General features: G+C 50.3%; 1 protein-coding gene across 4 annotated transcripts in view; it reads left to right on the top strand.

Annotated features, from left to right (window-relative positions):
• LPIN1 (lipin 1) overlaps positions 1–17024 on the top strand; it is a 135191-nt gene that overhangs the window by 32918 nt on the left and 85249 nt on the right. For all 4 annotated transcript variants that reach the window (XM_075923491.1, XM_006138553.4, XM_006138554.4 and 1 more), the window contains exon 2: positions 15641–15697. In XM_075923491.1, coding sequence (XP_075779606.1) covers positions 15641–15697 — 57 coding nt within the window. The remainder of the gene's footprint in view (positions 1–15640; positions 15698–17024) is intronic.

Raw genomic sequence — 17024 nt, 5'->3', positions numbered from 1 at the left:
GTAAATAGTGGGATGTTACAGAACATACATCACATGCAGGGCCAGAAGTATATGTCACAGGTTACTCAGGTAGAGCAATGGGTGGCACCGGTATTCATGTAATAGTTTGTAAATCCCCATTCTGATTCATTTAATCCTGCAACACTTCCACAGAGACTGACCTGAGTGGGGGGGGGGGATCAGGGACATACTCTCTCTGAACACAGTTGTGAAGGGGGAACTGAGGGAGGGTAAAACTGGGTTGGTTGATCCTGCCCCCCAGGTTTGGGTAGGTGGGTGGGTGGGTGGATACAGTGGCTGTTGGAACTGGTCTGAGGCTGACATGAGGATTGAGAATTCAGCCCTCTTGAACTTAGTGAGATCACTTGGGGCAAAGCCCTCTTGGGTGTTTCACAATGAGTGTTTCTAAACCTCTCCAGTGCAGCGTGCTCTTCTCTGGTTCCTTCATTTGCCAAAGCGCTGAAGCCAGTTTCCGCCTGAGGTGCTCAACTCATGTTTTTTGCAGTGTCATTCCATTGCCCAAAATGGAGTCACTCCTGCTCAAAGCTCTGTTTCAGCAAAGTGCTTAACCATGTGCCTGACTCAAAGCACCTGAGTAGCCCCATTGAGGTTAATGGAACTACCAGTGTAGCTAAAATTGGGCACCTCAGGGAATTGAAGACATAGGTAGAAGCAGAGAATCAAGCTCTTTATGTTAAATTATCTACAAGAATACATTAGATATTTTTATTATGAGCACCAGTGATCTTGTGAACCATCAGACTCATTTTAACAAACTTAAACACAGCTGAAACATTTTCTCCATATCCACTGAACTGATAGCACATTTTGCCAACAACATGAAATCTTTGGCATCATAATAATGTGTGTCGAAGCATGCTCTTCTTTTGCTAGCTGGAAATGAAGAATGAGCAACTTGATCTCTGTTTGCCTTCTGCTGGAATTCCTTCACATAAGTAGGATTATATTACAGGGATGACATAAGGAATGAGCAAAATGAGAAGACTATGCCAGAGCTTGGGTTAAACAAGTATTTTTGCTATCACTGTGCTGTCTTCCTTTTTTTAAGCCTTTGGATCCTTTGAGCTAGTTTTAAAATAGATCATATTTGCATGGAGTACTAGGAAGCATCTTTGTTTTTTCACTAAGCTGTTTACTTCTGTATTCCTCTGAGTAGGTGTTCCCTTAAATTGCAAAACCCTGAAGGCCTTAATGATTTCATTATGCACACAAAACTCTCCCCATGCCCCCACTCAGACTGTAGAAGCTGTGCCCAGAATCCTCTGACAAGAAAGATAGGTCTCTGGTCTTGTCACCAAAGCCATTTTCCTGTTAGCTACTACAGGCAGTCCCCGGGTTACGTACAAGATAGGGACTGTAGGTTTGTTCTTAAGTTGAATCTGTATGTAAGTCGGAACTGGCGTCCAGATTCAGCCGCTGCTGAAACTGATCAGTTTCAACAGCGGCTGAATCTGGACGCCAGTTCTGACTTACATACAGATTCAACTTAAGAACCCCAGGCATCCCCAAGTCAGCTGCTGCTGAAACTGATCAGCGGCTGATTCCAGGAAGCCCGGGGCAGGGGCTTCTTGTAGTCAGCCACTGGTCAGTTTCAGCAGCGGCTGACTTGGGGACGCCTGGAGCAGAGCAGCTGGGGTGCTGCTGGGTTGGTCCAGTAGCGCCACCGCTCCTCGGCGCTACTGGACCAACCCAGCAGCACCCAAGCTGCTCTGCCCCAGGCGTCCTGATTCAGCCGCTGCTGAATCTGACCAGCAGTGGCTGAATCAGGACGCCTGGGGCAGAACAGCTGGGGTGCTGCCTGGTTGGTCCAGTAGCGCCCAGAGCGGCGCTACGGGACCAACTGGCAGCGCCCCAGCTGCTGTACCACAGGTGTCTGGAGCAAAGCCATGGAGCACGGGGGCAGCGGGACAGCCCAGACGTGCCGTGGCTGTCCTGCTGCCCTCGAGCTCCGTGGCTTTGCTCTGCTTTGCTCCCCGTCCCCCTGGTCTGCAGACCAGGGGGACGGGGAGCAAAGCGGCGGAACACGCGGGCAGCGGACAGCCTAGATGTGTCTGGGCTGTCCGCTGCCCGCGTGCTCCGTGGCTTTGCTCTGCTTTGCCCCCCCGTCCCCCGTCCGCCATTCCCCCGTCCCCCGTCCGCCATCCCCCTGGTCTGCAGACCAGGGGGACGGGGGGGGGGGGGGGGCAAAGCAGAGCCAAGCCTCGGAGCAGCGTGGGCAGCGGACAGCCCTGTCCGCTGCCCACGTGTTCCGCCGCTTTGCTTCCTCTCCCTGGTCTGCTGGAGACCAGGGAAAGGAACGGCCCCGTTCGTAACTGCGGATCCGACATAAGTTGGATCCGCGTAACTCGGGGACTGCCTGTATATGTTTGTAGTTCAGGAGTCCAGACCTATCATCTTCATGTGGCACCCAGGCCAAGAAAGTAAAAGGTCCAAAGCCAGATAATTCATGTAACACAATTTGGCCTTAACTACACCAGCTATATGAAATCCGGCACAGTTTCACCACCTTTGTCACAGATCGATCAGCAATAGGAGCACTAGCATATACAAGGCGCCACTTATCATTGTGTTTTGTTTTCGTTACAATTACTAAGCCCCCAATGAACAACTTTAGGTGGCAAGGTGGCAGAAATAGCAAATTGCCAGTGCTGGTCTTCTTTAGGGTGCCTGGTGTCCTGAATACCTGTGGAGCTGCACTCCTGTTAAAGAAATAGTTAGATATTTCCCAAAAGGACACAACACAAGTGTGGACACAACACATGTCAATCCATTAGGATAATCAATCTCAAATATGAATTCCAGTATATGTTATGTGTAGTGACCAATGACCTATCATACAGAGGACTCAGGTAAATTATTGAGGCAGAAAGTGTTCTGATTGTGATTCCATTAAATTTTGGAATAGCCTGACAAGAGACTACAGGCAGTCCCCGGGTTACGTACAAGATAGGGACTGTAGGTTTGTTCTTAAGTTGAATCTGTATGTAAGTCGGAACTGGCGTCCAGATTCAGACACTGCTGAAACTGACCGTCAGTTCTGACTTACATACAGAATCAACTTAAGAACCCCAGGCGTCCCCAAGTCAGCTGCTGCTGAAACTGATCAGCAGCTGATTCCAGGAAGCCCGGGGCAGAGCAACTCTGCCTGGGGCTTCCTGTAGTCAGCGCTGGTCAGTTTCAGCAGAAGCTGACTTGGGGACGCCTGGGGCAGAGCAGCTGGGGTGCTACTGGACCAACCCAGCAGCACCCCATCTGCTCTGCCCCAGACGTCCTGATTCAGCCGCTGCTGAAACTGACCAGCAGCGGCTGAATCAGGACCTGGGGCAGAGCAGCTGGGGTGCTGCCGGGTTGGTCCAGTAGTGCCCACGGGCGCTGCAGGACCAATCGGCAGCGCCCCAGCTGCTCTGCCCCAGAGTCCAAAACAAAAGCCTGGTCTGCTGGGGGGGGGAGCACACTAGCTGCGCCCCCCCCCAGCAGACCAGGGACACGGGGAGCAGAGCCGCAGCGGCAGCGGGGTGCCGCGCCTCTGAGGCTTTGCTCTGGCAAAGCCTCAGAGGCGAGGGACCCCGCCACGGCTGCGGCTTCAGTCTGGGTGCCTGTGGTCTGCTGGGGACGGTGCCTGTGCCAGTCTGGGTGCCTGTGGTCTGCTGGGGACCCCCCCGTGGCTGCGGCTCCAGTCTGGGTGCCTGTGGTCTGCTGGGGACGGTCCCCAGCAGACCACAGGCACCCGGACTGAAGCCGCAGCCACGGGGGGGTCCCGCGCCTCTGAGGCTTTGCTCTGGCAAAGCCTCAGAGGCGCGGGACCCCCCCGCGGCTGCGGCTTCAGTCTGGGTGCCTGTGGTCTGCTGGGGACCGTCCCCAGCAGACCACAGGCACCGGGTCTCAAGGGGCAGCAGCAGCGGTTCCCGCGCTTCTGAGGCTTTGCTCTGGCAAAGCCTCAGAAGCGCAGGAACCCGCCCGGTGCCCCTGGTCTGCTGGAGACGGTCTCCAGCAGACCAGGGGCACTGGAGCAGCTTACGAACGGGGCTTTCTCGCCCCGACTTCCGGGGCGAGAAAGCTCCGTTCGTAAGTGCGGATCCGACATAAGTCGGATCCGCGTAAGTCGGGGACTGCCTGTAGACACTTGAAACAGTGCTGATAGAATCAACAAGGAAAACTGCATGGCCTTGTCTCCATTTTCTGCACTATTATTCACAGTCCCTGCAGTCTGAACTGTGGGGCGATGGTGTTGTGTCCTCCCTAATGTGAACACGGAGTAAGGGTGTAGACTAAAAGCTTTTTAGTTTGTGGTTACCATAGTACTCTTCAAATAGATCCACATTAACAAGAACTAGGAATATTTTAGTTTATGACCAAAATGTCCTCACTGGGAAATTAAAGACAAGAACTTTGGTGTTCACTACTATTCACAACCCACCACTATCCTGCAGTGCAGCATAGATATACAGTAGCCTGTTAGTAGTTTTTTGCCTAATTTTCAATTAATTTTTTGTGTATACATATACAAAGCAGGTAAAGACCTCAGAATTTGCATCTGTAAATTTTGTTTCACTTGCTATATTCTTTTCCAAACAGTCATTTAACTAACTTGCTTTAAAAGATTTTCAAAACATTCATGTATTCAGACAGTAAATTTGTATTACCACTCTTCCAGGAGCGGAAATGCTTTTGTTTGATGGGCCTCTCAGACAAGGGCAGAAGTCTTCCTGTTATTGTGTATGTATGTTTTAATAGTCCTCAGAGCCATGGTGTCTTTTGATTGCTTCAGATCTATCACCTTCCTCTCTTCAGAAATAGCACTGCACACTACATGGTTGTAGAGAGAGAAATGCATTGGGGGTGAGCTGGAACTCTCATTGGACAGTTGGCTTGCTTCTTTATTTTGGCGAAGATAACATACAATTGCTTTCCAAGCCACTTTTTGAATATAGGCAGTCCCCGGGTTATGTACAAGATAGAGACCAGGGAGACGGGGACTGCAGACCAGGGAGACGGGGAGCAAAGCCTTGGAGCACGCCCACAGGGGGACAGCCCAAGCGCGCTTGGGCTGTCCCGCTGCAGGCGTGCTCCAAGGTCAGCTGGTCGGGAGACGGGGAGCAAAGCCACGGAGGACGCCCTCAGGGGAACAGCTCAAGCGCGCCCGGGCTGTCCCACTGCGGGCGTGCTCCAAGGCTTTGCTCCCCGTCTCCCTGCAGACCAGGGAGACGGGGAGAAGCTTTTCTCGCCCCGGAGGACGGGGGCGGCGGACCGCGGCGCATCTGGGCATCTTGCCGCTCCCGTCTTCCGGGGCGAGAAAAGCCCCGTTCGTAACTGCGGATACGACATAAGTCGGATCCGCATAATTCGGGGACTGCCTGTACTCACTACCTCTCAGTGTTTTTTCTGGACTTCTTTTCGAGCTTTTACATTTTCCTAGGTTCTCACCCAAGCAGAGTTTTGTTGAAGTCTTGGGAGAAACAAGAAGGGATTGTGGGATACATGGGAACACTGGGAAGGATCTATAGATGGGCCAGGAGGGCAGAGGCATGGCCAGGATGCCCACAACCTAAGATCTACTGGATCCATTTTCTGGTTGAGAGATGAGAAGGCATAGGAAACTGTGCTTACTAATATATGTTATGAGCTGTCATATCTGCAGCCGGCTAAACAGATACTCTTCTGACAGGCCGCAGAGAATATCACTACCAGGCCAAGTGAATAGGAAGTAAATAGGAAAACTGACTTGTTAAAAGTCTACCACCAAAAAGACAAAGTGTTATAGCAGCATGTCCTACCCACATTATTCCTATCTCAAATCTGGTCCATTACCTCACACTGTGCTTCTAGAATGTTTATAGAGCACTATGGAAACAGGTGCAATCCACATAATGACAAAGGACCCCATTCACAAAAACAAAAGGCTTGTTCAGGTTTTGCTTGTGTGAAACAAAGCCTCATGCTATTTTGCTCCCGACCCACTTACAGACCCAGCAAGCTCTAAAATTCATGCCCAGATTTTCATGAAAAACAGATTAATGTAAAGAAATGCCTTTTTTCTTATTTTACATGCTCCAAGCAAGCTGCCATAAGGCATTTGTGGTTTGCCTATGTTCACATTAGCTAGAGACTGAATATATAAATAGTGCAATGAATTATTTCAAGACCAGTACAACTAAGTACAGTAAAACTCCAGTGGTCCGGCACTCCTGATGGTCTGGCACCATCTGGAACCCAGAAGTGCTCCGGGCAGCCGGACAATTGGAGCTGCTCTGCCACCGGCTTCCACTGCTGAAACTGACCAGCAGCTGACTTGGGGATGCCTGGGGCAGAGCGGCTGGGGTGCTGTCGGGTTGGTCCCGTAGCGCTGAGGGGCGCATCCCCCCCACTCCACCCAGGCCCCTTATAGCCCCCCTTTCCGATAGTCCGGCATATCTGATAATCCGGCACCCCCTGGGTCCTAAAGGTGCCGGATTATTGGAAGTTTACTGTATTGGCTTTACAGTAACATTCTTTTGTTACATCTGAACGCTATGGTGCATGGGAATGTCACAAATCCATTCTCTCAAGCTTGCAAACATAAAGACTGATCAATGCTTAGCTCAGCTGTCTGGCCTGTTTGACCAGAATGTACGTGCCTAAGTCACCTGATACTTCTCATATCTTGTTTCCTTCTACAGGGCCTTAAAGACACAGATCAATCCCACTCCCTGATGTAACTGCGCTTATGCCAAGGGAATTACAATAGGGTGAATTTGGTCTACACTCTGTTTATAAAATAGCACAGGGAAAAGAAATGTATTCCCTGGTATGACTAAATAAGGTGAGATCCTCCACCGGTGTAAATTGGTGTGATTCTATTCGTTTCAGTGGTGTTACACCCTATTCAGGATCTAACCCAGAACTTATATAGAGAGGATATGAAGATTACAGTGTTTAGAAACAGCCCTGTTCACTTACTTGCACCAATTGACTTGCAAAAACTTTTTCTGAGATGACCTATGTAGTTTTGTCATTTTCACCCTACTCCATCTCGCTGAGGTTGCTTTGTTTCCCTTCACCAGATCACCTCCCCTGTGGAAGTTCTTCCTGCCCTCCACTGGCTAATCTTGGCCCTGCCAGTGGCTCTGCAGCTCCTTCTCTGTACTGGCCAAAGTTTCTAGAAAGGGTTGGCTACCTTTTGTGTGTGCATGGGCAAGGGCATGTGTGTGAGGTGTATGAGTGTGCACTGTTTTTGGGAGTGGGAAAGGATCCCTGAGGACTGGAAAGTTGTAAAATTGCTTTTAAAGTTATTGACAGACTGGCAAGCCATGAACAAAAGGCTCATAAAGATTTTAAATATTGTACTACCAGGTACTTGTACTGTACATCTGGTTTGCTCATGTCCTGTGCTGCCACATATTCCTGGTACTGTATGCAGTAGCATTCTATTGATACACTGTTTAAATTGGCAGCCAAGAAGCAGACAGATGGACATAGCAGTGAAGGTGTTAAGCCTGTCAATTTAGGTGTATCTTCAAAACATCACTGTGTAACAATATGAATTTGGGAGAATGAGGTAACGCTGACTATCACACGTGAATAGGTGAGTCATTCAGACATTTAGTTAAACCATTTTATAATTTTCTATGTGAGTGACTAATGTAGAGTTATGAAAGAGGAGGAAAGTTGGGGAAATAAAATCTGGCCTAAGAGCAGGGAACTACTAGAAGATGAACACACATCAAAGAACCAGATATCTGATTTTATTGCTCTAAATTGTAGAGGTGGCTGCAGTCCATATATCATTAGCTAGACATCATCTAGGATACATATACCATTCTTCCTATTCTGATTTTCTCCTCCTGTCACACTCTTCCTGATGCAAACCTGATCTGAAAACAGTGACTAGGAAATATTGTTGGATCCCCAGGGAAGAACTGTGGTCAAGAGTTCCTGCTCTACCTGCACAGAGAAGAGGGTTCCTGCTTTCCTTTTGAATGATGACAGTGCTACAGTCACCAGGATGAATTCTGCTTTGTTACCCTTCTAGAACTCTACAAAGTTTATGTGTAGATGTTTCTCATGCTCATTAATCAATTTATCCTCACAACATTCCAAGCGACTGAGCATTAGTGCCATTTCACAGGTCGGGAATTGAAGGAGAGGCCCAGGTCACAGCGGAATTCAGAAGAGAAGTTGGAAACAGAACCTTCATTTATTGGGTCCTATTTTGCTGCCTTAAGCTCAAGATCATCCTTCCTTATCTGAGAAGAAGAGAAATGCACAAGGTGTGAATGAAGACAGACTCTGATGAATATCATCTTTAAAATCATTCTTATCTATTTAATTTTCTAAGCCTAGTGAATATGAAAGCTAGCTGGTGGGTTTGTAATAAACACCTTGACAAAAAGGAACGTCAAAAAGATGCCACTTGCCAGATGCTAAATCTCCCTACTAATGGTAGTGCTGAATAGTAATATACTTTGCTTTAGTGTTAGTTGCTTTTGAAATGCAAAATGGATGGAATATTAGCCAGGCATTTTTTATGTTTGATTAAATTTTTGGTCCTATATATCAAATAATACTCAACTGCAACATTAAGCTACATGGCTTTCATATCTAAAAGTTACATTATTTGCACGGACTTGTAAATGGAGTGTCATTTAGTATTGAACTATGCCCTTAAACTACTGGCAGGGATCCCAGACTGTCTGCCACGTGACTGATACATCTGTATACACAGACTGTCTTCAGGACTGGGCTTGCTTCATGTTTTTCATAGGATTTGGATTGGAAGGCAACAGTACTATTGTATGATTATTTCACTTGATTGCAACATACTGTTGGCTTCAAATAATGAACAATAATGTTTACCAGTGGCCATTCCTGCTATATGGGTTCTGAAATGTGTTTACTTCATGGCATGTCTAACTTACGAAAAATATTTTTTTTTTACATTACAGATGGTAAGAAAGAGAACTCGTTAATAAGTGCAGACACTTTCTTATTTTAAAAATAAATGTACTCAACTGCAATGTGTTGTAAAGCCATTTAGGCCCTGGACTCGTCCAGTGTGTTTAGGGCAGAGAAAGAGGACAGTAGGGGTCGATAAACATGCATGGCTCAGGAACCATCTCTTGTATACATGTTCCTTGGGTTCTGGGTCAAGAAGGAGGCAATCCACCCTCCTTGGTCCCACCACATCGTCTGATGCACTCAGTCATGCAAGTAGCTCCTCTAGTTTGCCGCCTGCACATATAGCCCAGTCTGCCACGCCAAACGTCTCGGCTTTTGCAACACTGAATTCAGCAACATTGGCCTCTGCAGCCTAGTCCTATGGAGGCAAACTGGTCCTCCACCTTGCACAGGCTGTGTCCAGACTCAGGGTTTTTTTCAAAAAAAGTAGCCTTTTTTCGAAAAAACGTCACCTGCGTCTAGACTACAGCCGTGTTCTTTCGAAATTAAATTGAAAGAATGCGGCTTTTCTTTCGATGGCGGTAAACCTCATTGCATGAGGAAGGACACCTTTTTCGACAGAGATCCGTCAAAAATAAGTGTGTGTGGACGCGGGGAGGCCATTTTTTCGAAAATAATGGCCTCCAGGAAGAAGGTGGACAATCTGGGGCATGCCTTGCATGTCTCTGGTTCCTGTCTGCAGCCATTTCTTAAAGGGACAGGCACCCTCACAGCCACTTGTGGCAGCAAAGCAGCCAGAGCACACGGCTGGTGAAGTTCAGCATGTCCCAGCCCCAAGACCCTCCTGGCCCTTCTAGAGAGCCTTCTGGGGACCCAACCAGGGGCTCCAAATGCCGGGCACCATCATGGTCTGGGCCAGAGCTCAAGACCCTTCTCAAGTTCTGGGGAGAGGAGGCCTTACAAGCCCTAAAAGCCGGCGGTGAAATGCGGACATTTATGGCCGCATGGCAGAGGCCCTGGCACAGAAAGGACACTACCCTCGCAACCAGGACCAGGTGCGCTCCAAAGTTAAGGAGCTGTGCCAAGGGTATGTGAAGGCCAGGGAGGATAGCTCCCGTTCTGGGGCAACCCTCCACTCCTGCCCCTATTATACTGAGCTGGACCAGATCCTGGGTGGTGGTGAAGCACGCACACCACGGCATCTCGTGCAGTCAGGCTTGGCGGACCCTGTGGTGGACGAGCCAGAGCAGGACCCAGAGCAGTCTGGAGACGGGGACATGGTGCCCGAGGACAGTGAGGAGACGGCGACCCTCACCCTGGAGCCAGTCACACAGACCCCAGAGGCCTCCCAGGTGTCATCTGACGCCAGAGATGAAGCAGCAGGTGAGTGCAGTGAGGTTGTGTAACACCCGGGGGAGAGGGGGAAGGGGGTGCACAGTGGGTGATGCACAAGGGAAACCTGTAATGCTCAGGCTGATGCCCAGGTCACAAACGGTGTTACCTTCGGAATGTCTGATTCCCCTGTCTCAAGGAGAGGGCATGCCCTTTTGGACAGCTGTTACACACATGACTGATTGTGATAGAAATGTAGCCGTGTTACTCTGATCTGAGGAAGTGGGTCTGGGCCACGAAAGCTCATCCCCTAATAAACCATCCTGTTAGTATTTTAAGTGCTACATAGTCCAGTTTTTTATGACTGATTGTGTCTTCCTCTTTTCCTCCACAGCTGGACCAGCCGTGCAAGAGGGCCGCAGCACCCCTGCCCCACCTCCATCTCGGGGACATGGGAGCCGCAGACACAGGCATGTGTATGCGGACATCCTGAGGCAGCATGTGGAGGCCGTGCACGAGCTCAACACCATCCTGCGAGAGAGGGCGGAGGCAGAGGATCAGTGGCATGACCAGCTGATGGAGGAGCTGGTCCAGCAGCGCACGTCCCTGAGTGCCACTCTCAAGGAGGTCTGCAGCTTACCTGCTCCTGTGCCTGGTCCTGCTCCTCCAGCACCCCATGACCCCGCCCCACCAAACCCCCCTTCCACAGCAGCATCCCTTTCCCCCCTTGGACCTCCCTCTCCCCCAGCCCCACCCATTCCCCAGCCCCTCTCTCCCCCTGGCCCTCCTCTCCCCCAGGCCTCCCAGTCCCAAGAGCACCTACCCGCTGTTATCCAGCCAACCGACAGGCGCACCACCCGATCCCGTGGCCATGGTGGACCCCGAACACGAGACCCAAGCAGGAGACTGAGATCAGGCAAGCACCGTGCAACCTGATCCTCTTCCCCCCGCCAGGTTTCAAGTCCTCTTCCCCCCGCCAGGTTTCAAGCACCCCCATCACCCCAGTTAAATGACAAGGAATGTGTTAAACAAAATGTTTATTGTACATAGTTTGGCATGAAAGTATATTTTCTACATCAAAAATGAACAAAAGCTTTTTTATGTTTGCAACAGTTATACTATTTTCCAGTGAGTGATATTTAAAAAAATAAAACAGAACTTATTATTTTGAGACAAACCCTGGTGTTTATTATTTCTCCAAACAGAGTCAGGAGATGGGTTGTGGAGGGAAGCTTCTATTGGGCCAGGGCCCAGGCAGAAGCCCCTCAGTAGAGTCAGTGGCCTCCAATTGAGAATTGCTCCCATAGGGCCTCCCGTATGCAAACAGCAGACCGGTGAGCCTGGCGGATAGCAGCTGTCCGGGGCTGGGCAAAGTGCCTCTCCTGACCATCAGCACCTGTACCCCACCCTGGTAGGAAGGCCTCCCCTTTCCTCTCTACCAGGTTATGGAGAACGCAACACGCGGCCAGCACTTCAGGGATGTTGCTCTCCCCCATCTCTAGGTGTGTGAGCAAGCACCGGAATCTGCCTTTTAAACGTCCGAACGCACATTCCACCTGGTTGCGAGCCCGGTTAAAGTGAGCATTAAACTGCTCCTTGCTTGCATCCAGGTGGCCGGTGTAGGGCTTCATCAGCCACGGCATCAGGGGGTAGGCAGCATCAGCCACTATGCACACCGGCATGTGCACATCCCCAATCGCAAAGTTGTGATGCGGGAAAAATGTTCCTGCCTGAAGCCTCCGGTAGAGGTACGAGTTCCTGAAGATGCGGGCATCATATGCCCGCCCTGACCACCCAACACAAATGTCAGAAAACTGGCCACGATGGTTAACCAGGGCCTGGAGGACCATAGAAAAGTAGCCCTTTCTGTTAATGAATTGGGCTGCTCGATAGGGCAGTGCACGGATTGGAATGTGTGTCCCATCGAGTGCTCCTCCACAATTCGGGAAGCCAAGGGCAGCAAAGCCGGCCATGACGCTGTCCAGATCTGCTAGACAGATGAGCCTGTTCAGCAGCTCCGAATTGATGGCCCTCACCACCTGCAGAAAGAGACAGACAACAAAATGTTAGAAGGGGTGCCTTATCTCTTAGGAGGAGAACCCACCACCCACCTTCCCTCTCAAGCACCCCGGGAATCCCCTCCTCAGAACTCCCCCCCCCAACAATTCAGGGTGAGTGGAGGAGCTCCCTCCCACTCACTCTCCACTTTGCCCTTCCTGACAGTCTCCCTTCCCCCCACCCCAAACTGTGACTGTCCCCAGACAATGACTTACCTCCATCAAGACGGCCCCGACAGTAGATCTCCCCACGCCAAATTGGTGTCCCACGGAGCGGTAGCTGTCGGGGGTTGCCAGCTTCCAGAGGGCAATGGCGACCCTCTTTTCCACGGGGATAGCGGGCCGCAGGTGGGTGTCTTGCCATTGCAGAGCAGGGGCGAGCCAGGTACACAGCTCCTGGAAAGTGGTCTTTCACATCCGGAAGTTGCGTAGCCACTCTTGGTCATCCCAGAGCTGCATAACGAGACGGTCCCACCAGTCAGAGCTGGTGTCAAGCCTCCAAAAATGCCTGTCCACAAAGAAGTTTGGAGGCAAGGGCAGTGGGGCTGCATGACGGACGATCCCTTCGTACCTCTGGTCTGGGTCCAGATGGGGAAGTAGCCTCATGACTGTGTCATGCAGATGCAGCAACACTTGCAGTATGATGGCGTGGGGCCATCGCCTGCCATGGGGCAGCTCTGGCTCCATGCCGAAAAAACGGGTCTAAAACAGAAAAACCTCCAAACAAAAAACCTGCTGGGGTGTCCCAGGAAGCTGAGCACTCCAAACCAGCACTGCAATGCCTTGCTTACCTCCTAGAGGGACAACAAAGGCAGCTGCAGAAGCAGAGCAACGGGTGTTTAACCATGCGTCTCTGCAAAGGGCAGGCAGCAGCACCCGGAAGGAAATGCTGCCCCCATGCCCTGGCAGAAGCAGTTCCGGGTGGCTTTTAATTTCGAAAGAGCGTCCAGCAGTCAGGATGCTCTTTTTCGAAAAAGCGGATCGATTTTCCGATCCGCGTATTGTAGTCTAGACGCGCTTTTTCGAAAGAGGCTTTTTCGAAAGTATCTTTCGAAGAAGCCTCTTTCGAAAGAGGCTTGCAGTCTAGACATAGCCACAGAGTGTAACCTTATAGAGAGTGGGAAATAGGACAGGGCGAGCTGTAAAAGAAGATGGGAGAGGGGCAAAGAGTAACACAGAGATTGTTTTAAAAAAAAAAAAAAAACCCAGAGAAGGAAAAATATGTAACAAAAGGAAGGGAAAGAAAATGGAGAGCTGGCAAAAGCTTTGTCCAGAAAAGGCAGTGGAACGATACATGGCATGGTCTCCCTGCCAATGCCTCTCAATGGGACACGACTCCTCTGGACCAAGATTGCACTTCCACTCTCATAGGGTGCGATTATGAAGTTCACTGAAACGACTTACATTAGTATTCTCCTTTCAATCAAAAGCATATCGGCCAAATCACATATGGGATTTAACATTTTGTTGTTTATTGTCTATCATATGTGTGTGTGTGTGTGGGGGGGGGTGTTTATGCCTTGTCTTTTGTAGTAGATGTTGTGTGGTGTCATTTAACATGTCCTATCATCTTGTATAGTGCTTTCGCAGCATCAGCTTTAATCTTGTATTATTCTATCATCACATCAGGAGAAGGATGGATTTAGAGTTAAGGCCCAGAGACTGGTTGTGGAGAGATCGGCTTTTAGTTTTGACACTGACTTTATGTGTAGCCTTGGGTAAATTATTTAAACTCTCTGTGCTTCAGTTTCCTAACCTGGAAAATTAGGGTAACACTTACTGACAACACATGGGTGTTCTGAGGTTCATTACATTGATGTTTGAACATCATGTTGTAATCCTTAAATAGAAGGTTCCTCTGTAAGTGCAAGGTATTATTATATACACCAAAGAGCTAATTGCCCAGCCACCGCCTTCTCACTCAAATCCCTGATAAAACTCACTTTCTACGTGCAGCAGGTTTCACACATAGGCCAGCAGACTCACTGTTCCAAGAAGATGCAAATGGGCTACCTACCTTCCAACAGCTTCTCCTTTACTCTTCCTGCTGCCTAATATCTGTGTCTATAATGTATGCATGTAATACATACCTGTTTAATGGATCTTCAAGAAAAGCACCTACCAGCATTGGGTGAACTTTTCACTGTGACCTTGTTCTTATGTTTCTGATTTCCCCCTATTTGTTCTTACTTGCTTAGGCAGGCCTAAATAAGGTTCTTTAGGACAGTGGTTCCCAACCGCCAGTTGGGGTTGGGACCAGTGCCCTTGTAACCCTACTCAGAAATGCAAACTGCTGGCTGCCGGACTTCAGCAAACTGCCAGGCCATGCCTATGCCTTGATGATTAGCTTGGCGGAACTCTGGAGCCAGACCTAGTCTGCCCAGAACCCTCCCCCTTTTCTTCTCCCCAGGATTGTCTCTTCTCCCTGTGTCTAGTCCTCTTTGGCTTCTTTGCATAATGCTACCTTGATGCGGGGGATGCTGCTGGACCATGGATATTGCCGGATCAGGGAATCCCAGTTAACAGAGGTTCAACCTGTATTAACACACGTGCCTATCTACACAGACAATGTTCAGTGGAGCAAGATAGGGAGAAAGCTGTGACCTGTGGAATAAGCAGCAGTCCAACAGCTAAATAATTTAACTTTTTTGCATTTGATCTTTAGTACAGGCAGGGCTTAATGCACAGATGATGCTGGGGTGAGCTAAGGTAGCAGGAACCTTTCTCTCTTGTACTTCTGTTTTGGGGCTAGACATAGTCCTAGGGTCTATGCTACGCTTCCTGGAAGCATAGTAAAGAAGGAGTAAACCTTGCGAATGAACAGAGATAGCTTTACATCACCTGTGCATCCTTTGGTTTCTGGGCTACCTCAAGGAATCTGAAATACCTATGGCAGCCCTGTGCTGTGCCTGCGGTGGGGGAATTATTCCTTGGTCCCTTGAGAGCATTAATGACCCTATATTCCACCAGAGCAGCAAATATGGATTAGGCTGGAGGAATGAATATGTCCTCTATTGTCCTCAAACAACAAGGAAAAGCAAAGCATGTAGGTTCACAGCCCAAACTCTGCCATGGCCAGTGCATGCTGCGGAAGGTACAGAGTCTGATTTAGGCCTGTTTGCAAAGGTGGAGTGGCTTGGGAAAATGGTCTTCTAGACCCAGGGGGAAAAAAGCAGAAGTTTTTGAAAGCTGTTTTCAACATAGCTAAAAAGTAGGTGACTCACATGATATGGAAGAAGCAGGAGACATGTATCAGAGCAGAGAAACTCCAAAGGACGTTTGTTGATACAGAGATGTGCTAACCCATTTTGCTAAGTTTAATTCTCACCACCTCTTTTTGTTTTGTTTGCTTTTAGATTCCACTGATGAGGGATCCTGGTTGGATCCGAAATGTCTGGACTCGTAACCTGAATGTGAGTGTGATTTCAATTGTTACCGCTACTTATGCAACTGCAGTACAGGTTGCACCTCTGTGAAGCGGGACTCTCTAGTCTGGCAGGACCATGGATATTTCAGGATTGGCGAGTCCTGGTGTACAGGGGAGTGGGGGCTGGGAGCCCAGCACGCTGCTGGCAGGGGGAGCTCAGCACATGGTCCAGCTGGGGTGCCATGTGGGCTGGGAGCCAGGAAGGCTGGTGTCTGCTAGAAGGAATGGAGAGGGAACTGAGAAGCCTGACTTGTGGTCCAAATGGGCTGCCAGGGTGATCTGGGAAGCCCATGGGGTCACAGGGTTGGGGGAGGGAGCAAGGGCAGGGGACCCAGAAGTAGAGTTGCCTGGTGTCCAGTTTTCTACTGGACAGTCCAGTTTTTTGGGGGTCTATCTGGTAAAAAATCCAGAAAATACCGGACTTGTGCAATGTTTGGTATTTTCTGGTTTTCCAACTGGGCGTCTGGAAGCCTGGTGGGGGGAGTGGCTGGGAGGCAGGGCGCGATCGGTGCTGGGAGCCCTGGTTGCGTGTGAGGAGGAGGGGCAGCCCGGTCCGTGCTTCTGTGCGTTCATCAAGCACGTGGTGGAGCCGCAGCCAGACTGACTCAGACTTCGCCTGAACCGTGCGGGGGGCAGGAGCACCCTGGGATCTGCACTGCCTGGGTCAGTCCCGCTCCCCACCGGCTGATACACTCTTCCCCCTACCCCCGCTCCCTCCTGACCGGCCGGTTGATTCCCACTTCTCTTCCCGATCTTCCCCGGCCAGCCCTGCTGCACCCGCCACCAGCCCTGCTTTTGGCGGCCAGTTCTCCCTTCCTCTCCCGATCTCCCCTGGACAGCCCCGCTGTACCCAATCACCGCCCCTCCCCCCCCCCCGCCAGCTCTACTTCCCGCCGGCAGGTTCCTCCTCCCGATCTTCCCCGGCCAGCCCCGCTGCACCCCCTGCCAGTGCTGCTTCCGGCAGCCAGTTGTCCTCTCCTCCTCCTGAGCTCCCCTGGCCAGCCCTGCTCCCGCTGGTTGCCTCCCTTTCCCCCTGATCTCCCCCAGCCTCCACCCTGCTTCCCAGCCCCCCCCTTTCTCCCAGCCAGCCCCGCTCCTCCCCCCCCTCCATGAAGTGTGTCTGGTATTTTTTTTAAGACTACCTTGTAACCCTACTCAGAAATGCTCTCACCTGGTCTGGCAAAATCCATCATCCAGGACCAGTCAGGTCCTGAGGGTACCGGGCCAGGGAGGTCCAACCTGTCCTTACAGTTAGGTCCCGCTCTGGGCCATGTATGACTCAATCTGCAGTAAGATGCACAGGGTCACATTCA

Source organism: Pelodiscus sinensis, chromosome 3 (genome assembly GCF_049634645.1).
Source record: "Pelodiscus sinensis isolate JC-2024 chromosome 3, ASM4963464v1, whole genome shotgun sequence".
Taxonomy (NCBI): domain Eukaryota; kingdom Metazoa; phylum Chordata; order Testudines; family Trionychidae; genus Pelodiscus; species Pelodiscus sinensis.
Note: the sequence above shows the minus strand (reverse complement) of the source record. Positions and strands in the feature narration are given on the sequence as shown.